At 40.6% G+C, this 25,312-nt stretch overlaps 1 protein-coding gene across 1 annotated transcript in view; it reads left to right on the top strand.

The window, feature by feature from the left end:
- RET (ret proto-oncogene) overlaps positions 1-13,122 on the top strand; it is a 154,305-nt gene extending 141,183 nt beyond the window's left edge. Inside the window, exons 17-20 of the mRNA XM_029061254.2 lie at positions 3,927-4,064; positions 4,883-4,982; positions 6,948-7,095; positions 8,574-13,122. Coding sequence (XP_028917087.1) covers positions 3,927-4,064; positions 4,883-4,982; positions 6,948-7,095; positions 8,574-8,731 — 544 coding nt within the window. The 3' untranslated portion in view covers positions 8,732-13,122. The remainder of the gene's footprint in view (positions 1-3,926; positions 4,065-4,882; positions 4,983-6,947; positions 7,096-8,573) is intronic.
- The last annotated feature ends 12,190 nt before the right edge of the window (positions 13,123-25,312 follow it).

Below are 25,312 nucleotides of genomic sequence, written 5' to 3'. Positions count from 1 at the left end.
TAGTTCTGTGAGACTGGCTAGACTGACCGCCTACTGAGTGCTAAGCACTGTGCTCAGTATTTTAGAGAGCACCAAAGGAACAAGTCACACATTCAGGGGCATTTACAGTGACTCCATCAGTTAAGAATCATGATGCTAAAAAAAAACATCTGGGGACGAGTGTATAATTAGCATCATGCCATAAGTGCCCTGCTTAGGTGTGATTCCATAGAGAACGATCCTCACTTTGAAAATATCCATGACCACTTTGACTGCTTCAGAAATGTTTAAGAGCATTACCAGGCCTGGGGAACCCTGCCCAGGATGGCTTCCCAGGTCTGGGTGATAGGTGCGAGTGTGAGTCACGATGTAGCACTGCATCTTTGGGTTTCAGGTCCGGGAATGCAGCACCTTTTGGGCAACCAGAGTGGGAAAATAAAAAAATAAACTCTCCGGTGACACGCAAAATCTAAAGAAAAGCCTGACTGAATTATATGAATACATTCACAAGTTGAAGGTCATCCAAAAATGCTCACTTTAATTGGCAAACATATGGATGGTGACATTTTTTAGAAATATGGACTGTGACGAAACCATTTTTGTTAAGCCAATTTAATGCCCTTGAATCTGCTCCAGAATGCTGAAATAGTTCTCAGCAACACCTTATTTTTTTCCCCCTGAGAATTACATTTTTGATATGTTGGTATTTGGCTGTCATTTGTTTTAGCAATATTTGAGTTTTGGAGGTCTGTGATTTTTCCACCCAACTTCAACACATCTTTTTGCATTTTATAGTGAAGGCCAGACACACAAGGCAGTGCCAACCCACAGCCTCTTATTTGTCTTTTCCTGTTTCTCCCTCTCTGTCTCTCTCTCTCTCCCTGCCCCCCTTACCTCCCTCCTTCATTAACAACTCAGAGAAAAATATTGTCAAATAGCTTTCATCATTCACAGACCCTTTTCACAATTTACCTCATTTATATGTCCTATAATTCCAAAGATTCTCTGGGATCTGTAAACATCTGAAGCTACTGCACATATTCAAGAGCAAATACAGCCTGAAGGCAGGAAAACAAACCAAAAAGAACAAACAGTCTCTTCCACCCTGGGGAAGACGGTGGGGGGAGTGGGATAGTACAAGTCTGGGGATTCTGATTACCAGGGTAAGGATCTGCATTAGAGTAACAAGCAGAAGGAAAAATATGAAGTGGAAACTTTAGAGGAAAACATATTTTTTATTGTACTTGTTGATTGTTTACTATGTGCCAAGCACTGTTCATAATACTGGGGTAGCTATAAGTTAATCAGGTTGGACAGAGTCCTTGTCCCACATGGGGCTCCTGGTCTCAAGAGGATGTAGAGCAAGTATTGAATCCTCATTTTACAGATGAGGAAACTGAGGCCCAGAGAAGTTGAGCAACTTGCCCGAGGTCACACAGCAGGCAGGTAGCAGAGCAGAATTAGAACCCAACTGTTCTAACTTCCAGGCTCTGCCACTTGCACGATGTGTGGCGTTGGGCAAGTTGCTTAACTTCTCTGAGTCTCAGTTTCCTCATCTGTAAAATGGGGAGTTGATATCTGTTTCTCCCTCCTGCTTACAGTGTGAGAGACTGTATTCGGTTTGATTGTCTTGTATCTGTGCCAAAGCTTAGTACCGTACTTGTCAAATAGTAAGTGCTTAACGAATACCCTAATTATTATTACAGTATAATAATATAATAATGATAATAGTTCATTACCTCATTACTATTTTTTCTGTACGTAACAGAAATCCTCCAAATATCGGTGAGGTCAGGGGAGGAGTGACTTAGTAGAAAGAGCACCAGCTTGGGAGTCGGAGGTCGTGGGTTCTAATCCCAGCTCCGCCACTTATCACCTGTGTGACTTTGGGCACGTCACTTAACTTCTCTGTGCCTCAGTTACCTCATCTGTAAAATGGGGATTAAGATTCCGACCCCCACGTGGGACAACCTGACCACTCTGTATCTACCCCAGCACTTAGAATAGTGCTTGGCACTCAGTAACCACTTAACAAATACCGTCATCATCATTATCATCATTATTATTATTAAAAAGAGAACTCATTAAAGGCTCAGCATATGAATCCTGCCACGGGTTATCCATTACATGCAAATCTGGATGAAAAATAATCAATCAATTATAGTAATTGAGCGTTTGTTGAGTGCAGGGCACATATGTACTAAGCTCTTGGGAGAGTACGATATAGAAGAGTTGGCACATTCCATTTCCACTAATTGCCTAATGGTGCCATCATCCCCGAAGTTAGCCAATTAATAATGTAGGTATTTGTTAAGCGCTTACTATGTGCAGAGCACTGTTCTAAGCGCTGGGGTAGATACAGAGTAATCAGGTTGTCCCACGTGAGGCTCATAGTTAATCCCCATTTTACAGATGAGGGAACTGAGGCACAGAGAAGTTGTGACTTGCCCACAGTCACGCAGCTGACAAGTGGCAGAGCCGGGATTCGAACCCATGAACTCTGACTCCCAAGCCCGGGCTCTTTCCACTGAGCCAGTTGCTGACTTGCCATCATTACTTTAGTTGGTATTGCTCCATTATCTCCACATCTCCTTCTCTGCCCTCCCCGTGTCCCTCCGTAACATCTTAAAGCACCGTCCAGCATCTCTGTGCTGGGATCAGGAATGGAAATTGTCTTGGAGCACTAAGAGATGATGGTCCTAGGAAACTGCTCACCCTCTGTGCTAGAATCTGTAGCTAGAAGAAGCATGTAATGTTGTAAAGGATGGCTCATGTGTAGGAAAACCAACTTTTTTGAGTACAGAAAGTCTCCGAACACCCTTCAACTAATCGTGACATTGTAAAGCCAATATGAGGCCTTAGGTGACAGCTAGAAGACCAACCAAATATCGGGTATCATCAGAAAGGGGTTGGAAGTGGAACTAAAATTCTGAGAACAGTTCTGGTTGCCACACATCAGGAAGTTCAAAATACAGTTGGGAGATGATACAGAAGAGAGCGACCATGTGACAAGGGGGAGGGAGAGGCTTTTACATGAGGAAAGACTGTAATCTACACAGTCACGAAGAGCACAGATTGGACAGATATGGAATTATTGTTCACCAGACCCCACAATTATTGTTCACCATATCTCACAGCACAGTGATCAGGCACCACTGAAACTTGAAAATAGAAGGAAATATTTTGCGCAGCAGGTAGTAAGCATATGGAATTCATTACTACAGGATGTTGTTCAAGCCAAAAATATGAAGTTTCAAGAAGGGTTTGATAAATTAATGGATGAGAGATCCCTAATGGATTACTAGAGGAAAAATTAGGACTATAGAGGGAAAAATTGGAGATGTCCTTAAGCATTAGAGTGGATATTTAAGTACCCCTTGGGAACTCGGTATTCACCCCACCTACAGCCCCACAGCACTTAGGCAGTTTGTTTATTTATATTAATGTCTGTCTCCTTCTCTAGACTGTAAGCTCATAGTGTGTGGGGAATGTGACCGTAAGTTCTCAATAAGTACCACTGTATCCTTCCCCAAGCTCATGCTCCTATCAGTGTTACGAGACAGAACACTGTCATGGAATCACCCTTTGTCTAACTCATTAATACATTATGCTGTTTAGCCAGGAAATAGTGTGCAGTGATTTGAAGTATTTTATTATCCTGCTTATTGTATTTGTTAAGTGCTTACTGTATGTCAAGCACTTTACTGAGCGCTGAGATAGATGCAAGATAGCCAGACACTGCACTGTCACACATGGGACTCACAGTCCAAGTGGAAGATCTTAGACCGTAGAGCTGGGTCACCCTCAGAAAAGTTGGTCCATCAAAAATGTCTTCAGAGGCATGGAAGGGAAAGTACAAATATACTGGGCAGGTAAGAGAAAAGATGAGGTTAGCATATTAAAAGTTAGGAATTGAAATCAGTGCATGTGCTCCATTTGGCCTTCAGGTGGTCATTTGGTGTTCTACTCTGGGAGATCGTGACCCTCGGCGGAAACCCTTATCCTGGGATTGCTCCAGAACGACTCTTTAACCTCCTGAAAACTGGTTACAGAATGGAAAGGCCTGAAAACTGCAGTGAGGAAATGTAAGTAATCACTTTATTCAGCAGTTTGGTTGAATTCCTGGATTTGAGGGTGCAAGTGAAATATTACCTAAAATGATTATAACAAGCTCTTTGATGTTGACATGACCATCCCGGCAGTAGTTGTCGATTAAATGCTAAGGAATGACAAGAAGAGAGAGCAAACCAGTGTTCTCTATGAATTTTAATCTCACTTTGTGGTTTGTAAATGGATCCACATTTTGATTTCCTAGCAGCTGCACCCTCTGTTCTTTTTGTCCTTTAATAAAATAAGAGTCTTTTAGTTACTCAAAATTTCCATGTGCTAGGGTTCCAGTTCAAATTCATGCGTACATCATCTTCCTAAGGGCAATTTAGAATGAACTGTAAGTCTATTGTAAAATCAAGTTGTTCTGAATTAGTGAAGAAGGAAGATTCCAGGAAAGAGTGCAGACCAAGAAATCCAGTGGAAAACAGGATCCAGCATGACTGAATTTCAGAGCCAAACAACTTTTTGAGAACTTAAAAAGAGTTCCCAAAATACTGCAGAAAACTGCCCATTATATCAGTGGCAGCTGAAAATATTATCCGAGGTTGGAGAGGTGGTGGATTACTCACCTAAACCCATTGTTTTTGAGCCTGTTTGGTCAGTAACTGAAGAAATCACTTTGAAAAACGAAGACCTGAAATATCAAAATACATGCTCTATGCTTCTGGTACTATAAATAATTACAATACTTGGAGTTCCTGATGGTTGGAGCTACTTTGGCTACAGGATCCCTAGTTTGAGAAATCTCCTCTCAGGCAGCCCTCTTTTTATCTGTTCACTCTCTCCATTGCAGGTACAATTTGATGTTGCGGTGCTGGAAGCAAGAACCAGATAAGAGACCAACCTTTGCAGAGATTAGCAAAGAACTAGAGAAAATGATGGTGAAAAGTAGGGTGAGTCCAGAGTAAACCAAATTCTGAGATGCTGATCTCGGATTAGGTGGATTTGACAAAGGGACTATAGCTGATTTGGGACAGGGAATATGTCTTTATATTGTAATTTGTACTCTCTAAGACCTTAGTACAGTGCTCTGCACACAATAAGCACTCAATAAATAATAATGTTGGTATTTGTTAAGCGCTTACTATGTGCAGAGCACTGTTCTAAGCACTGGGGTAGATACACGCTAATCAGGTTGTCCCACATGAGGCTCACAGTCTTCATCTCCATTTGACAAATGAGGGAACTGAGGCACAGAGAAGTGAAGTGACTTGCCCACAGTCACACAGCTGACAGGTGGCAGAGGCGGGATTGGAACCCATGACCTCTGACTCCCAAGCCAGGCTCTTTCCACTGACCCATGCTGCTTCTCTATAGGACTGACTGACTGACTAATTTGAGTGACACCCTGTAAGAGATCCAGCAACATTTGTGCATTTGGAGGGAATATCTTCTTCCGGGATTTCCAACTTCCTGATTTAGGAATTATATTGCTTTGGTTAGCACATGACTCTTCTATGAGAAGGAGAGAGATTTTTAGCATGCTAACCAAATAGCTCTTCATTTCTCAAGCAACCACTAAGGAGATACCTACATAAAGACTTCCCAAAAGCAAAACAAACCTAAATAAGATATTGTGGCATAACAGAAACCGTTTTAGAAATTTCTGATATGCTTTGACTAAAAAAAAAACTCAATTGCATAATTACAGGAGGTATTTATATTCCTACAAAGACTACATATCTTTAAATATTACTGTACAAAATATGCATTTGTGTAGTGACTTTTTTCCAACTCTAAGACAGAACACAGTAGACATTTAAATGCAAAATTGGGTTTTCTGAAATTTAAAAAAAAAGACTTTCATAATTCTGACAGCACTCTAATTCTGGTGGCAACCCTCCACATTACAACTCGGATGCCATAATTACTGCATTTTGAGGACATTATCTAGTCACCGAATTATGAAAATAGTGGGTTTGTGCAAATTGAAATTACTCCTTGCTTGGATCCCTGATTTAAAAAATGCAACCCCCACTCATTAAAGGCTAAGAACAGCATTGTGGCATGCTAATTATGGCTTAAGAAAGGCCTAATACATCCAGAAAATCTTTGGCGGGCTTGTGACATCACTAGGCAAGCAAATGCTAAAATAGGAGTGACACAGATGCACCACATTTTTAAGGAACTTGATGTTTCTCCAAACACAGAGGTTACTAAATAGTCCATATCGACAGAAAGGAGATCAAGAAAATGTTGCGTTTTCAACCTAAACAAGTCTCTTGTTTCAATCAGTTAATCAATCAGTCATAGAGAAGCATCATAGCATAGTGGGTAGAGCATGGGCTTGGAAGTCAGAAAGTCGTTTGTTCTAATCCCAACTCTGCCTCGTATCGGCTGTGTGGCTTTAGGCCAGTCACTTAACTTCTCTGTGCCTCAGTTATCTCATCTGTAAAATGGGGATGAAGACTGTGAGCCCTCATATGGGACAGGGCCTGTGTCCAGTCTGATTACCCTGTATCTACTTCAGCTCTTAGCACATAGAAAGTGCTTCACAAATGCCATAATTATTATTATTCATTGAGCACTTGTGTGCGGAGCCTTGTACTGAGCACTTGGGAGGCTACAGTAGAACAGAGTTGGTAGACAAGGTCATTCATTCATCGTCATATTTATTGAGCGCTTACTGCATACGAAGCACTGTACTAAGCACTTGGAAGAGTACAGTATAGCGATAAACATTGTTATACACATTCCCTGCCCACAAAGAGCTGAGAGTTTAGAGGGGAAGACAGACAGTAAGATTAAATAAATATATTCCGGATGTGCATTTAAGTGCCGTGGGGGTGAGGGAGGGGTGAGTCTAGAAGGTTTCGGGGTGCCTGTATCCTGACCCTTCTCATCGGTCTGTTCAATAGGACTACTTGGATCTTGCTGCTTCCACCCCATCCGACTCCTTACTCTATGATGACGGCCTCTCCGAAGAGGAGACACCCCTCGTGGACTGTAATAATGCTCCCCTCCCTCGAACCCTTCCTTCCACATGGATTGAAAACAAACTCTATGGTAGAATTTCACATGCATTTACTAGATTCTAGCAACCCAAACCATGATTTTTCCTTCTGCACTGTCCTCACACTCTGTAACCCTTTAAAGAGTGTTTCTGGTCTGAGTGAAACCAATCAAAGTTGGCTAGGAAGCCTTTTTTTTAATTTGTGAATGTCAAACTTTGCATTAGGTTCATACTTTAGGCATTTTGCAACTGTGTTTGAAAAAGGATGTGAAAATAAGTTAAATTACAAAGTAGATAACAGGAAAAAATAGATCAGGGAAGTACTCTCAGGGGCTATAGAAAATGGTTAACAAATGAACGAGTCAAAGGATACTCTTGTGAAGGGTTGGGAGTAATTTAAGTATTTTGGGTTAATGCACCTCTGATTTAACTGCTTGAGTAAATCTACTGGATTTTTTGAAGCATTTGATTTATTTTTTTTAAAAATACAGATGGCTGAATTTGATATTATAGCCCAGTTTAAATCTTTGGGCCATCCAGATGAATTCCTCAACCTCAGCTCTTGTACACAAGTGAGAGGTTTGTGGGCGAAGGTCTGTGCTGATACTGGCATGAGATGGAATTTGGGCTCAATTTGCACCATACAGAAATTAGGAGAAGGTGATTGCTGCTCTACAGCTTTCTGAAAACAGAACCGGTGAGGGCCCCTCTGGAAAACAAAACTGTTCTGCTGTTTTCACATCCTTTGTGTATCGTCTTATCATTACAATTGTCATCAATCAGCCAGCACTAAAATCTGTAGCAGTGTTTTAAAACAGAACATGTTCTATTGTATTGTGGTGGTGAGATAGACAGTAAATATGGTTCTTGCCAAAACTCCTACTTTTTGTTTCTTGATTAATTGCACAGATCCTGGGGCTTTTTAGATTATTTATTTATTATTTTTTTTGTGTGATTCTCTAGTACGAAAATATTTTGAAGTCGAGAACTATCCATTTTTCTGCATGTTAAATCTAATATTCACAAATGGCTTTGGGACTAGTCTATCATTAAGTCTCGAGATGGTACCCTGCAGGCCTGCTTTAACCTCTGGAAGGAACCATTTGAGTTCTTGCTTTGTCATGGATTAAGCAAAAGTATCTAGATATTCCATGATGATGAAGATATTAGATTTATAGGTTCCTTTTTGTCCAGCAAAAACCACTTCTTGCAGTAGCATTTCAAGGCAGCAATGTGCCATTACTTGATCATCATAGGAATAGTAAGGTTTTGATGATAGTTGGGAGCTCTAATGAACAAAATTGGTAACTTCTGTGAAATTACTTTACCAGAACAGCACTCTGTGCTTTTTTAAGGGTCTTTGCCCTTCAGCATGACTGTGTTCCACAACCTTGAGGCAAAAAAAAATCCATTTATTTGGCTTTTATGCTTTTTCATTTACCATTAAAGGGAGTTTTGCCAAGGGCCTTACTGTCTGCACATGAAGTTTTGGTTCTTCAGTGCAGAAAAAATTATCTGTTTTCATTTTTAGGCATGTCATACCCGAACTGGCCTGAGGAGAGTCCTGTACCACTCACAAGATTCGATGGCACTAACTCTGTGTTTTCAAGATATGCAAATGATAGTGTATATGCTAACTGGATGGTTTCACCCTCAGCGGCAAAATTTATGGACAAGTTTGATAGTTAAAATTTCTTTGTGAAAGGTAATGGACTCACAAGGCGAAGGAACTGCAAAGAATGGGAAGTCCACTGGCTCGTTCTTTGTGCAATTCAAACCTGGTTAAGCCAACGTTAATTTCTAGAATGGCAAACTCGTTTTTGGTAGTTTGTTTTAACTGCTTTCCAAAGTGGCTTTACTTATGATCATTTGTGATTTCCCCTCTCAGAGAGCATGTCAGACTAGATGAGAATTCTAGTTTCAAGACTTGACAGAGCCAATTTTTTACTCACCCCACTGAGCAGATAACCCGATTTGGTCCACGTTTATGATTGACCGTGCACTTCATGCTTGCAACCTTTTAGGACAATTGTTCATTATTATGGACATTCTTGAATATGACACTATTGTACCTGAAAGTTCCATTTTTATGGTTGCCTCTTACCAAGGCAGCATGATATAAGCATGAAGCACAAAGAAGAAAAAAAAATTCAGAAAAACATTTGGTCCCGATTAACTGAGCTCGTTACTCAGTCAGAAGAAGGGTTAGCAGTGTCTTGACAATAAAGCGAAACCCTGTCTTAGGTCTGAGGGGAAACAGGAAACCTTAATACAGAACTTGTCTCAACATTTGAGATCTTTAAAATTTGTAGAAGTATATTATCTTTCCTTAGTAAGAGGAACATTTGTTTTACCAGATTTAAAATGATTCTTACCTTTAGCACAATGGAGAGACGTTTGATAAACAGATATGCTATCTATAGATTGATGTAGGCGAAGAGCATTCACGAAACACAACTTATTTCCCATTACATCCATTTCACTAATATTACATTATAAAATCATTACCATCATCACTTCTAAGAGAGCTGTTTTGAAAGTGCAAGATATTTTCAACTGATTCTCTTCCAGAGATTTTGCTCTCAGTAATTCTTGATGGTGACAAACCGCTTCTTAATTCCAAATCTCCTTGACTTTTAGTATATTACCAATTCATCACATCACATCAGTGTAGCACGAAGAAAAGTATTTACTTTGGCAATTCATGAGTTGGCGGTGCTCATTTTAGTTTATCCAGTAAATCTGCTAACTTGCTTATGTAGATTGTTCAGCTAGTTATGTTAGACGTTGCATTAGCAATGAACAAAATAGGCTACAACTTTGAACAGGATATGCTGTGACTTTGATAGAGTAAAGAGATCGTTGTGGCTCTTATAGAGCTTATATGAAAAAGTAAATCGGTTGACACTTCCTTTCTTGTGTTTGTATTTAATGCTGCTTTAGCAAGAGATTTTCATTTTAAGTATTTGTACGAACTTGGCTCATGAGTGACTTACACTTTACGGTTCTTAATGAGGCATATTCCTTCAAAACATTGCTCATTGCCTTGCAGTTTACTACTTGTGTGTCTTTTGGAGGGTCTTTTATGTTGGCACAATGTGTTTCTAGCGTGTGCACATCTGTAATTTCTGAAGAAGAGTTGGGTTGCCAAAACACTGCCCGGTTTTCAGATTTCAGCACTGTGATTATTTAAAATAGTTTCATAAAAATTCTGTATTTTATAAAACATTTCAAAAAAGCAGTAATCCTTTGGCTTTTTCGTTTAGCTAACAATCCACAGTGTGCATATATATGCATGTCTTCTTCCTATATATGTTCACGCACTGTTAAGATAAGCTGATAGAGAGAAAATCTGAATTCAGTTGGAATCTGGCACTTAGTTTAAAGCATTTTGAAGATGCACTGGCAACTCTTTTAAATAACTAAATCTGATTACAAAAATTATTTATAGATGTTTTTGTCAGCATTCCTAATAGAAAAAGTATATAACCCCAAAATAGTAGAAATACCATTTCAACCAAGAATCGTTGAGTCAGGATTGCTAGTTGTAAGGGCGCCTTAAGAAAATTTGCTTGGACATTATGTTTGGGTAAGAAAGATTTGAATTCCTCCATTTCTAGAAATACCTAGTTCATGGATAAATAATTATCGTTAAATATCTCATCTACTGCGTCATTTTATGATTAAGCCAATACTTTCTTTCAAGATGTGAAGAGATTTCCAGTCAAGTGGCACATAAGAGAATTAACAAGTAGTAAGAAACAGTCTCAGCTCTTAAACGAACTCCAAATTTCCAAAGTGAATTAGACTATATTGCTTAATAATCAAGGTAAAAATAGCTTTTATTGTGAAAACCACTATTAAGTGCATAGTTTAGAAGGGCTAGAAGAAACATAATCTTTGCCATCTTGACGAACTGTTGGTTTAGCCAGACTATTGTAAAGCTGCATTTCTGTGTAAAACAAGGACCTTTGTACAAAATAGAAATAGATGCTAATTAAAGTACTATTCATGATAGCAAATAAGGGCCAATCAGTTTAACTCTTCCCTCCCTATTTGAGTGTGTCAGAAGGCTGGTTTTGTGTACATCAGTTGGACCTAAAGGTGTAAACACCTTCATGTGGGGGTTGTGTTTTGCTTTTTCCCCAAGGGGATTCCTGGACCCAGTACTTGAATAAGCACGAAGGGAGGGTCGTTTGGCGGCCCCGCTGAAAATTTGGTCCTAAATCGTTGTGAAGCTTGAAATGCCAGTGTTATATGTACTTCCAGCCAGGTAAATGTATATGAGGTAACTGTGAATCAAATCTTCATTAAAGTCCTAGTCTTTCACAGTAATAGCATTAATCAGCGTCGGTCGGGATATAAAAGCAAACATTAGATGTCATTTGATGTGTGGTTAGGTCTTTTTCGTGACAGTATTTTGTGTATTGGGTGTAGGTGTATACATCTCATTTCTGTGGGACTCAAAAAAGAGACAGTGGAAAATGAATGTTTTGCAGGGTGGTGACATTTCACCACAGATCATCTCGATGACTACTTCAACTATTGTTTTCCTCATTTAGCCACATTTTCTCCTTTGGGTGTCTGGGTTAAATCATTATACTTATTTGGGCACTTTTTACTACTGAAAATTTGGTTGTCCATACGCAAAAGAGCGACCCAATAGAACACTAAGTAAAATTATTGAAGGTTTCCAAAAGCATTATGGGACAACCTGCACCGTCCACTGTAACACCTAAATCCTGCAAGTATTTACCCCAAAGCCCAAACAAAGCTTGCATTTCCTCCGCTGTACCAGAGATAAGGGCTCCCCTGATCTTCAGGGGAGCAGCTCACAACGATGATGCCGAGGCAGTAGTATGGAGTTGTCGGAAGGCTGACCTTAGTCACGGTCGTATCCAAGAGCAACTATCACATCTCTACCTTATAAGTACATCAGCTCGGCAAGTGAAATTTTTCATCCGGACATTTCCTTGCAGTTAGACCCTGAATTGCTCTCAGAATTGTGAAAGAAATCTAGGAACCTTCCTAACTGAAGCACAACATCACTGATCCCTTAGAAAAGTTGTCCTAGTTGGAGTTCTCACTGAACCTCCCTTCTACGTGCATTCACAGAAAATATTTAGATCGATTACACATAAATGTACGTTAGGAGCATTTATCTTCACTGAGTAAAGTCTCTACAGTGAAATGAAATGCCAAGCAAAGCTAAAATTTGTTTGCTATCAAACTGGAATTTCTCCTAGTCCTTAAAATTGCGGGTTCTCCTACTGGTAGGGGAAAAAAACCCATTTCATTGACATTTGATGTAATTTAGAAGGACGTTTTCAAATACGTCGTTTGTGCCACAGTATTCGTCGCTGCTTCCATTTAGATGTTCAACTTCTTTAGAGAAGCAAAAAGAAACTGAATGGTTCATTTAAAATAGCTGAGGTGGTATCAGTGTGACGTTCTGTGAAGGAATCAGAAATGGATTTGGTCTTACTGCCATCGTCTACAGCCAAGTTTAGAAAAGTACAGTTTCCTTTCACTCAGCTAGAGTAACACATGTCATTAGTTGGAGTTAATAAGGTAAAATTTTGAAATGCCTGGAAGAAATCCAGTGTTCAATCTTAGCAACTCTAATGGATTTTTAATGCTCTATCAAGTAACAAGAGCTTTTGACAATGCTATATTGGTGTTAAATGTGGAAATTTATCTTACAAACTTGTTTCAGCTAAATTTAAGGATAATATATAAGTTATAGTTTTAAAAGTTTGATTTTTATTGTGTTATAATGGTGTAACATTATATAAAGTCAAAAAGCGATATCGGTTAAGGGGCGAACAGAAGGGGGGTGCAAGTTTAGAAGTTAATTTTTATAACACAAGTATGGATGTATGCCTGTATATTCCGAAATCATATTGAGCAATGAAAATTTAAAAAGAAATGGCAGTTGTCGCGCTATAAAAATGTATTCTCCAGTTCTCCAAGTTACCATTTTCTCAGCGATTAAGAGAAGAAAAAATAATGGAAGATCAAAAATCCAGAATACATGAGGGTAGTCTGTGTCAATTTTTGAATAAAAATATTAAAGCCCATTTTATTGTCTGTGTTTTTCTTGGTTACTTATAGGTTATAATGTATTTAAGTCAACAAAACCCAAGACCATAGTCTGGGGATGTCACGTTTTAATTGTTTGATCTTTGTTCTTATGATTTATATTATCTCCTCTACCAAGGTCATTAACATACCCACTCTTTTATAAAGATTTTATTCTCTCACTCACTGCAAAATGTAAGCAGACCCATTCTTGTTGGATATGGCCAAGAAGAGTAAGGAGTGGAGCCCAGAAATTCCCACCTAGTTCCACAAAGATGTAAACTTCTGAGGGTCCCTGTCTTAGTTTCTTAGTAAATTACACAAATCACTGGAGTTTCTTTCAGCTGAGGATCTCAAAACATTTTACAGCTCTTTGTTGAGCTTCTCTGTGAGGTAGGGGAGGAACTCAGATCACACCCAGTTCTCCAGTTCCTTAGAGAAGCAGCGTGGCTCAGTGGAAAGAGCCTGGGCTTGGGAGTCAGAGGTAATGGGTTCAAATCCTGGCTCTGCCACTTGTCAGCTGTGTTGGTATTTGTTAAGCGCTTACTATGTGCAGAGCACTGTTCTAAGCGCTGGGGTAGACAGAGGGGAATCAGGTTGTCCCACGTGCGGCTCACAGTCTTAATCCCCATTTTACAGATGGGGTAACTGAGGCACAGAGAAGTGAAGTGACTTGCCCACAGGCACACAGCTGACAAGTGGCGGAGCTGGTAGGAGAACCCATGACCTCTGACTCCAAAGCCCAGGCTCTTTCCACTGAGCCACGCTGCTTCTCTAATCTATGGTGCTGACTCTTCGGGCATGCCTCCCGAATGCCTGCACGTCCATATGATGGTCAGCTGCCGCCTAGGATGCCGGTAGCCTTACTCCATACCTTACACAGCCACCAGTCTACTTGCACTCTGGAAAGCATGGGGGTCAGTAGCAGGGTTGGGGAGGATGGGGGGACAGAGTGAGAAAAGGCTAGCCATCCTCTATCAGTTCGTTACGTGACTGAAACTCTGAAAGTTTGCATAAATTTGGATTGACTGTAAATAAGTACTCTGGATCATTATTTGGTATTTGAGTCCGTTATTATTTTTTTTCTCTTAGAGCTGATGGTATTGGAACTTCTGTAAGATCAAGTTCTATCAATTCCATTAACCCAGTGAGACACCTTCATTGGGTCATTGAAATAGAGCCAATGTTGGTTGAATTAATGAAAGTCAAAAATCGTAGTTTCTTCCCCGTGTAATGGGATCTTGGTTCTAAAAGGGAAAAGAGATGTGGCTCTGCCTCAATTACCTCATCTGTAAAATGGGGATTAAAAAGCTGTGAGCCCCATGTGGGACAACCTGATGACCCTGTATCTACCCCAGCGCTTAGAACAGTGCTCTGCACATAGTAAGCGCTTAACAAATACCAACATTATTATTATTATGTGGTTCCCAGGAACCCTACTATGGAACTAACTGCTTCTTAATTTTTAGTTTGCAAAAATCAGAACTTTGTTTTTTATGGTATTTGTTCATTCGTCCGTTCGGTCATATTTAGTGCTTACTGTGTGCAGAGCACTGTACTAAGTGCTTGAGAAACAATAATATAGCAATAAAGAGTGACAATCCCTGCCCACAATGAGCTCACAGTCTAGAGTGGGAAAGACATCAATATAAATAAACACAAATAAACAGACGTCTATATAAATAAATAAAATTACAAATGTATACATAAGTACTGTGAGGCAGGGAAAAGGGGGGAGAGCAAAGGAAGCAAGTCAGGGCGATGCAGAAGGGAGTGAGAGATAAAGAAAAGTAGAGTTTAGTCTGGGAAGGCCTCTTGGAGAAGATGTGCCTTCAGTAAAGCTCTGAAGAGTAGGAGGGCAATTGTCCGCAGATTTGAGGAGGGAGGGCATTCTAATAATAATAATGTTGGTATTTGTTAAGCGCTTACTATGTGCAGAGCACTGTTCTAAGCACTAGGGTAGATACAGGATCATCAGGTTGTCCCAAGTGAGGCTCACAGTCTTGATCCCCATTTTACAGATGAGCTAACTGAGGCACAGAGAAGTTAAGTGACTTGCCCACAGTCACAGAGCTGACAAGTGGCAGAGCCAGGATTCGAACTCATGATCTCTGACTCCCAAGCCCGAGCTCTTTCCACTGAGCCACGCTGCTTCCCTAGCCATGCTGCTTCCCTAGGAACTTACTATGTACCAGGAATTATACTAAGCACTGGAGTAGATACAGTGCATGTCCTACATGGAGCTCAGAGTCTTAATCCCCATTTTATAAATGAGGTAACTGAGGCACAGAGAAGTTAGGTGACTTGCCCATTATCACACAGCAAGACTAGTGTCTGAGTCAGGATTAGAACCCAGTTCCTTCTGACTCATAAGTCCGTGCTCTATCCATTAGGCAAGGTTCGACTTTATAAATTAGGGGTCGCAGGTTTCCGTTTTTTGAACTTGGTAGACTGATTAGTTAATGTTTTTAAAGTTCTTTAAGAATGGGAAATCCCAGTTGATTGTTAAATACATTAACAGATGTTTTCAATAATGGGCTATTTCATGAATGCGATGGGCCTTATCAGGGCTCTAAAAGGAAAATTATTTCTGAGAATTTTTGATAAAGAATAGAAACTAGGAAGAGGATTGCAATGATTTAGTTCTTTCAGAGAAATTCTCTCAGAGGACCAAAAAGTAAAAAATAGTTTGGTAGCTAAATAGTTTGGTAGATAAAATATTAGGTTTTCAGGAAATATAACAATTATCTGCATTATTTAAATCTCAGGAGCTAAGAGTCAGTGAAATGGAAATGACACATGTCTCTTTATAAAGTTAATACACAGTCAAAAAAAACCAGATTATACTCTGACTTTCCTTGTGATTCAAAAGAGGCAGTTGATTTGAGGAACAGTAAATATTCCTTGAAGTTATTTTTAGCTTTTAGCTTCCCAATCAATCAATTGTATTTATCGGGCACTGACTGGATTCAGAACACTGTAGTGAGCCCAAGAGAGGCTATCTACAAGGAAAGGAGTTTTTTTTATATTAAGATGTAGTGGGGCAAAAAGTTTTTAAATATTTCTTCAATAGGTTCACTCTAAAAGAAGGCATAATAAAATAAGTGCCACTGTCACTTTGAACCACATTTCACAGAAGCATGGACTCATAGAAGTCCAGTAATGATACAGTGCAGCTTTTAAAGACCAGTGTTGATGACCATAATGATGATAATGGTATTTGTGAAGTGCTTACTATGTAATAAGCACTGTTCTTAAGCTCTGGGGTAGCTACAAGTCAATCAGGTCAGGCACAGTCCCCGTCTCACATGGGGCTCACAATCTAAGTAGGAGGGAGAATAAATATTAACTCTCCATTTTACAGATGAGAAAACTGAGGTAGAGGGAAGGTAAGTGACTTGCCCAAGATCACACAGCAGACAAGTGGCTGCCCAAGTAATTGGAAAAAAAGGTTAGGTATGTTTTTTTTTTGTCCGAAATATTCAGATTGGTCGCCTCCATATCCTGAATCCACCAAGTAAATGCAAACTCCTCATCACTTCGTACAATGTACATATGACCCAACAGAAGCTGACATTTTTTAGGGAAACATCTGGCTAGTGTCAGGTCATTTATGCTTATGCTTATGTGTTACCAGAAATGATCCCATTAAAGGTAGCCACAAAGGTTAGCAAGGTTAAGATTGGCTTATATATTCCAATTGTATTTAAGTATTAAGAAATAATAAGGAAAAATATTTCTTCTAACAAAAGCACTCGTACAGTTCAGAAACAACAAATAGAAACATTTTTCTTGTTCACATCTAAAAAAGTGTATACTTTCAAGAGTTGTCTGCTGCACAAATTTATGGCTATTTGTCCTAAAATAATGTTTATGTAATTGTACAACCTCTAGCGAGCCTGTAAACTCATTGTGAATAGAGAATGTATCTAGTAACTCTGTTAGATTGTTATATTGTACTCTCCTAAGTGCTTAGTACAGTGCTCTGCACACAGTAAGGGCTCAATAAATTAATTGACTGAGTGAAACAGAACTTTGAGTCATCAAATTAGGTATTTTGGGCTTCAATCAAACCTATTAGACTACTATTACTAGTTTTTAATAAAAGTAAATGATTTCATCATTACATATTTTTACACCTAGAGAACTTGTTAAAAGCCATTTAATTCGAAAAGATGTTTCAGTAAGACAGTGTGAAATGCTGAGATGATTGTCAATCTTTCTGTAAAAGCAAAACAAACCTTTTTAAAGCTCCTAAGATTACCGAAACTTAAAATTCCCAAACCAGCTATAAAGATTTATCAGGTCACTATCAATAACTGATGTCTCGAAGGAGAAAAACAGGCTTGTTAAGTGCACTGGAAAAGTTGAAGAGCGTGGACCCTCATAGTTGTGGAGGAAAATGGCATCTAACCTCTCCCAAAACTTTCTGTGTCCCTATTTCAAATTTCCCTTGCATATGTAATAGGTTTTGACATAAATTCCATTTTTCCATATTCTAAGAGGAATAGACTCTGCAGTCAAATCATTTGGATTTTTTTCTTTAAACAGGAAATCCTTATGGTCAGTACCTAGTGTCTGGGAATCATTAAAGTTTAAGTTATGTGAAACGCAGATTTTCAGAAAAGAAAATAGTGAATACCAGGAACTTTTCACATTTTTCCAACCACATCTCATCTATTACTTTCCATAAAGAATTCTGTGGACTATCAGTTCCACTTTTAAGTGAAACCAAGGTATCTTTGGAGGGAGAGTGGGTAGATGTGTCTTGGAAGAAAGGGGTCATAATTTTTAAAGGATTTGGAGCTGGGCATGTATATCGTGTTCACTGCTCAGATACCCTCTACTTTTTCAGAGGTTATATTGTTGTTTTGCTTTAGTTGAATTGAAATGTTTTTCAAGCAATGGGATCAAGACCAAAATTGCATTATGATATGTTACAGGCTCAAGGTGTTTCGTGAATCAAGGACCATTGTCTAGTAAAATGGCTGAGACTCAGAAATAAAGTGTCAGAAATAAACCTTCCATGGAAAGTTTATGTAAAGGGAATTCCCAAATCAGCTGTTATTTTCTGTGTGCATTACTCTAAATGTGCAGTATTCCTGTTATCTTGAGATCAGAATTGGGGTTTTAATTTCCTAATGATCTTCGGGTGTGATATATTAATCTCAGGGCAGATCTGCTGTGAAAGTAAGATTGCCTGTATTTATGCCTTCCTTATAGCAGTCAAACCACCTAACAATGCCATGTTTTTTGAAGAAAAAAATTAAAAAGTTCACACAGGCAAGAACAACTAATAATAAAACCCGAGTCCTAATAGGACATAGATAATTTTCTTTTTAAAATCAGCTCTTTAAAGAAAATATAATGAAAAGTTGTATTTGTAAAGTTGATCATGTTGTCAATCCATAAAGACATAGAAAGTGTAACACTGTAAATGAATTACATGGATCTTGGAAACAAAATGCAACAATTACTTACAAAGGTTAGTATAAAAGGAAAAGTATAATGAAGAAGGTATTAAGGAATGAAGTGAATTATACATATAGTAAATATGTTTTTTCAAAAAGGTTGTTAGTTAACTTATGTTTTTGCTTTAGTAAGATTTCATATTAGGAAAATCTCCTTAACCTTTTTCATGTTTGTGCCTAAATAAAATTGTTTCCTATAAAAGAAGAAATATTATAGACACATTTTTATTCATTCATAAATTTGCATGGTCTTAATGGGGTAGTTTCAAGTGGATCAGGTTGGACACAGTCCCTGGCCCACATTGGGCTCCCAGGCAAAGTAGGAGAGAGTAGGACAATCTCCATTTTGCAGTTGAGGAAACTGAGGGAAAGAGAAGTTAAGTGACTTGCCCAAGGTCACTCAGCAAGTAATTGGCAGAGGCGGAATTAGAACCTGCGGTGAGACCTCAGGCAAATAACTTAACTGGGCCTATTTCCTCAACTGTAAAATGAGGATTCAATATCTGTTCTCCCTCATGCCTAAGACTGTGAGCCCCATGTGGGACAGGAACTGTGTCTGACTTAATTGACTTGTACTAACCCCAGGGCTTAGAACAATGTTTGACAGATGGTAAGTGCTTAAGAAGTTTCAGAAAACAAACTCTTGATAACCTTTCAGTGGGATTTCTGACACCAAGGAGGTTGGAAGAGAGAATAGTCTGAAGGTACACACCGTTTCTTCCCCCCTCTCAGGGTCGCACCTAGAGAGTTTTCAGTACTCTACCAGTCTTGACTCAAGGAGAGGCATACCCATTCCATTCCTAGCTTGGGCAGTGGCTAGCACGTGGAAGGCCATCTGCTAAGGGAAGCAGTGTGGCTCAGTGGAAAGACCACGGGCTTGGGAGTCGGAGGTCAAGGGTTCGAATTCCGGCTCTGCCACTTAGCTGTGTGACTATGGGCAAGTCACTTAACTTCTCTGGGCCTCAGTTCCCTCATCTGTAAAATGGGGATTAAAACTGTGAGCCTCACATAGGTCAACCTCATTACCTTGTATCTACCCCAGCACTTAGAACAGTGCTCTGCACATAGTAAGCGCTTACCAAATACCAACATTATTATTATTACAGGTCAAAAGTCACCTGTGCTGGGCAGCAGTAGCATGGGAGAGAGTCGAAGGAGGAGACTGCGCGGAAGGAGGTAATGCTAACCTACTTCTATACTTTCACCACGAAAACTCTATGGGTACATAATAATGTTGGTATTTGTTAAGCGCTTACTATGTGCAGAGCACTGTTCTAAGCGCTGGAGGAGATACAGGGTCATCACGTCGTCCCACGTGAGGCTCATAGTTAATCCCATTATGCAGATGAGGGAACTGAGGCCCAGAGAAGTTAAGTGATTTGCCCAAAGTCACACAGCTGACAAGTGGCAGAGCCGGGATTGGAACCCATGACCTCTGACTCCTAAGCCCGGGCTCGTTCCACTGAGCCACACTGGAATGACTGCAGATGGATGTGGGGCTTCGGGAAGAGATGAGTCCATGGAGTGGCTACGGGTCGGAGATGACTCGACAGCGTAAGACAAGCACACCTTTTTTATTCGTATTCAATTAATCGATCATATTTATTGAGTGCTTACCGTGTGCAGATCAGTATATTAAGGGCATAGAAGAGTACAACAGAGTTGGCAGATGTTGCCTCCCCACAACAAGCTTACAGCCTAGAGGGGGAGACAGATATTAATATAAAAAAATCAACTGTGGATATGTACATAAGTGTTGTGGGACTGAGGGAGCGTTCAGTAAAGGGCACAAATCTAAGTGCAAGTGACACAAAAGGGAGTGGGAGACCGCTTGGAGGAGATGTGCTTTTATTAGATGTTAATTAGAAAATGATACAGGGCCTTATCACAGAGGTGAATTACCTCCATGAGAGTATGACAGGGTGTTGGAAGAAGGAAAATTGGCGACCGTGTTTGAATGCATTGCCAAGTCTGTAAAGATCTAGTATACTCTCGAGTATTTCCCCGAAACTACATTCATTCATTCAGTCGGTCACATATACTGAGCGCTTACCGTGTTCAGCGCACAATAGTAAGTGCTTGGGAAAGTCCAATATAACAATAAACAGACACGTTCACTGACCACAATGAGCTCAGAGTCCGGGTCGGGGGGGTGGCAGATACAGAAAGGAAAAAAAAGTGATATTTTGCCAAATATTGCATTTTCTTGGTTCTGAAAGAATTAAAAATCTTCTAGCCTTAATTTTCAACTCTAATTTTAATTAATCATTTTTTCCCAAAGAAAACTATTGTTTTCCCAGACATGCCAACATTAGATCGATTAGTTGTTATATAAATTTCACATGGTATATCTTTTCTTTCCCAATGCAACTCAGATTCATGCCACAAAAATAGAGCATTTGCCCTATACTTTTTAAAATAAACATTTAAACTTTGGGTAGAAAGAACTAGTTGAACGCAAAAGACAATGAGAGTTCTAATAATGTCTGAGGGTCAACTAAGGATACTGCAGGACTGTTGTTCTGAAAACAAAAGAAAAGGGTTTTTTTTAATTAAAAAGACAACTGGGAAAGCAAGGCAAGAGGAAAAGCCAAGTAAAGTAATATGAAGTGAAAGAGAGGTTTTCACGGGTTTTCACCATTTTTTATGGTATTTGTTAAGCACAGACTTTATGCCAGGCTATAGTGATGAGATAAAATACGTGATAATCAGGTTGGACACAGTCCATATCCCACATGGGGCTCACAGTTTCGATCCCCATTTTACAGATGAGGTAACCTGGGCCCAGGGAAGTTAAGGGACTTGCCCAAGGTCACACAGCAGATGGGTGGCAGAACTGGGATTAGAACCCAGGCTCTTCTGACTCCCAGGCCCATGCTCTATCCACTAGGAAACACTGCGTCTCGAGTTTTTCAAGACTTTCTGCCAACTCACTTCAATTTACATACATCTGCTCTCTGCCACTGTCTCTCCCCAGCTCACCATCTTTGCTCCTCTCAAGCCAATCTTCTGACTACACCTCACTGTCACCTCTCCTATCTCCATCGAGAAGCAGCGTGGCTCAGTGGAAAGAGCACGGGCTTTGGAGTCAGAGGTCATGGGTTCGAATGCCGGCTCGGCCACTTGTCAGCTGGGTGACTTTGGGCACGTCACTTCACTTCTCGGTGCCTCAGTTACCTCATCTGTAAAATGGGGATTAAGACTGTGAGCCCCACGTGGGACAACCTGATTCCCCTGGGTCTACCCCAGCGCTTAGAACAGTGCTCGGCACATAGTAAGCGCTTAACAAATACCAACATTATTAGAGAAGCAGCGTGGCTCAGTGGAAAGAGCCTGGGATTGGGAGTCAGAGCTCATGGGTTCGAATCCCAGTTCTGCCACTCGTCAACTGTGTGACTGTGGGCAAGTCACTTAACTTCTCTCTGCCTCAGTTACCTCATCTGTTAAATGGGGATTAACTGTGAGCCTCACGTGGGACAACCTGATTACCCTGTATCTACCCCAGCGCTTAGAACAGTGCTCTGCACATAGTAAGTGCTTAACAAATAGCAACATTATCATTATTATTATTATTATTATCCCCTTCCTCATGAGGTTCTCCATCACATATCAACCATTAGCCACCTCTAGCATTTGCACATCCTTCCATATACATAATATACATATATATGTGTAATCAATTGTTTGGTCAATCATTTATTCAGATTAGGTCATTTGAAAATATTAGGACGTGACACCATTAGAGTATAAACTCCTTGGGCTCAGAGAATGTGCCTTGGGGTTCATTTGTGCTTCCCAAGCATTTAGCATTTAGGGAGTTGAATTAATTCTATTTCTACAATGCAATTCCCCCAGCCAGTTTTTAATCTCGTATTTTTGCCAAACATTCATGAAAAGGAAAAGAAACAAAGATACCAAGTGCTCATCCCATAGTGCAACTCTTTCCGCTCCCAGTTTCTTCCAAGAGGACATTTCCTGGACTTTTCTCCCTCTACCACCAAGAACTAGATAGGGATTAAAGGAAAAGAGTTGGATGTGTAATGTGAGAAAGTCCTACTCAATTTAAGCCCTGGATTTATTTAGGGAGTTTCAGGGCTGGTAACTCATTTTTCTTAACCCAGCTCTGGATCTGGTTCTAGTCTAGGCACTGAGGCAAAAATGTCAGTGTGGTGAGTCTTTTGTCTATGGTTCTGTGTCATTTTTCGCCAGGATGACTTGAACAATTGTTACATAACCATTTCATCATAAATGGATCAGAGAGACAGCATTTTGATTACTGGGCTATCAGGCTGAGGAGGTAACTTTTCCTGGGGCTTTGCGGCATCAAGAGGGTTCAAATCACGACTAGTCTGGTGAGGAGCGTGGCTCAGTGGAAAGAGCCTGGGCTTCGGAGTCAGAGGTCATGGGTTCGACTCCCGGCTCTGCCCCTTGTCAGCTGTGTGACTGTGGGCAAGTCACTTAACTTCTCTGGGCCTCAGTTACCTCATCTGTAAAATGGGGATTAACCGTGAGCCTCACGTGGGACAACCTGATTACCCTGTATCTATCCCAGTGCTTAGAACAGTGCTCTGCCCATAGTGAGCGTTTAATAAATACCAACATCATTATTATTATTATTATGAATGGATCCATTAATCAATCCTATTTATTGAGCACACACTGTGTAGAAAATTGTACTAAGCACTTGGGAGATTTCAATATACCAGAGTTGGCAGGCACATTCCCTGCCTAAGAAGAATTTACAGTCTAGAGGAGAGTCAGTGTTGAATCTATGGAAGGCTTTTATGCTGGCGCACCTGGATTGTCCCACAAAAACCTCTTTCACTCCACACATTCTCCTGGTGGGCTCATGGGCTCACACTTTTGCAGTTAACAGGTCTAGTTGGAGGGCTCCTAAATCCAAATCTCCAGCCCTGTCCTCTGTCATAGTTTACCCTCTCTTCTGCCTGCAGGACATCACCCGGCTGACCTGCAAGCACTTAAATGCAAAATATTCAAAATTGGAACTCCTCTTCTTTCTTCCTTTTACGTCGTCGACAACACTGTCTTCGTCCCTGCCCTAGAAACTTGGTGTCATCTTCGATTCCTCTGTCTTTTACCTTTACATTCAGAGGGACTCTAAATTCTGCTGGTTATTTCTCTGTAATATTTCATAGATCTGTCATTCTCTCCAGCCTTGTGATCACTACCCTGATCGAGGCCTCATCCCCCCACCGTCTGAATTTCTCTAACATTTTCCTTACTAGTGTCCCCACCTCAAATTACTCTGTGCAGAGACAGACACTAATATAAATACATTACAGATATGTACGTAATGGTTGTAGGGCTGAGGGAGGGGTGAATCAGGGGCACAAATTCAAAAGGAAGGCCAGAAGGGAGTGGGAGAGGAGGAAATGAGGGCTTAGTCAGGGAAGGTCAGAGATGTGCTTTTAATTAGACTTTGAAAGTGGGGAGAGCCATCATCAGTCGGATATGAAGAGGGAGGGCGTTTCAAGCCAGAGGCAGGATGTGGGCAAGAGGTTGGAGGCAAGATAGATGAGATCATGATGAAATGGAGAGTAGGTTGGCATTAGAGGAGCAAAATGTGCAGGCTGGGTTGTAGTGGGAGAGAAGCGAAGTAAGGTAGGAAGGGACAAGGTGATCGAGGGTTTTATAGCCATTGTTAAGTGTCATGAGCCCACGATCCCCCCTTCCCCCCAGTTTGTACCAACCAGGACCATCCTGGACTAGAAAAGCCTCGGTGACACATAGTAAAGTCAAACCACACCGCTGATCACCAAAGTTTCTGTGGAAAGTTTTTACTTAGTTTTACTAACATGCAAGGGAGTGACACACACAAACATTCACTCACTCCACCAAGGGTCCAATATCAGTCTGCTGGACAAGAGAGCCCATTCTGTCGATGCTTCTTCTTTCTGCTTCCAAGTGCTGCTGCTTTCTGCTGCCTCCGAGGGCTGCTCTCCCGCTGCTCCAGGGTGCTTCCCTTCTTCTCTCGCTGCTCTGCGTGCACCTCTGTGTTGCTTCTCTGCATGCTTTTTGCATGCCCCCTCGCGATTCAAAACAAGCGCCTTTTATCTACCTTGAGGGTCGCAGCTTTGGCCGTCCATAGCAGTCATTGTTTGGCCCAGGCCCGTTACTGGGTCGAACAGGGAGAGGAGGCCACGTCTCCCTCCGTGCTCCACCCCCACGGGCCCACAGTCACCTGCCTCAGGTAGAGCCCATCAGTGCCTCCGTGAGTCTCTTCCTTCTTGGCGTTCGCGGGATCACACACAGACACTAATTAGGCAGGTTGTTGTGGGCTCACCACATTAAGGAGTTCTGTTTTGTGTGGGGGTGGATGGGCAACCACCGGAGGTTATCGAGGAGCGGGGAAACATGGATGAAAGGTTCTGTAGGAAAATGATCAGGGTAGAAGCATGAAGTATGAACTTCAGTGGGGAGAGACAGGAGTCAGTAAGGAGGCTGATGTAGTAATCCAGTATCCAATAGGTATTTGGATAAATGTGGTAATAGTTTAGATGGAGAGGATAGGGCGGATTTTAGAGATGTGAAGGTTGAACTGATGGGATTTGGTGACAGGCTGAATATGCGGATCGAGTGAAAGATAACGACAAGGTTACGGACTTGGGAGACGGGGAAGATGGTGATGCTGTTTATAGTGATAGGATAGACGGGAGGAGGACATGGTTTGGATGGGAAGATAAGGAAGCAGTGTGGC

This window comes from Ornithorhynchus anatinus, chromosome 3 (genome assembly GCF_004115215.2).
Source record: "Ornithorhynchus anatinus isolate Pmale09 chromosome 3, mOrnAna1.pri.v4, whole genome shotgun sequence".
Classification (NCBI taxonomy): domain Eukaryota; kingdom Metazoa; phylum Chordata; class Mammalia; order Monotremata; family Ornithorhynchidae; genus Ornithorhynchus; species Ornithorhynchus anatinus.
Note: the sequence above shows the minus strand (reverse complement) of the source record. Positions and strands in the feature narration are given on the sequence as shown.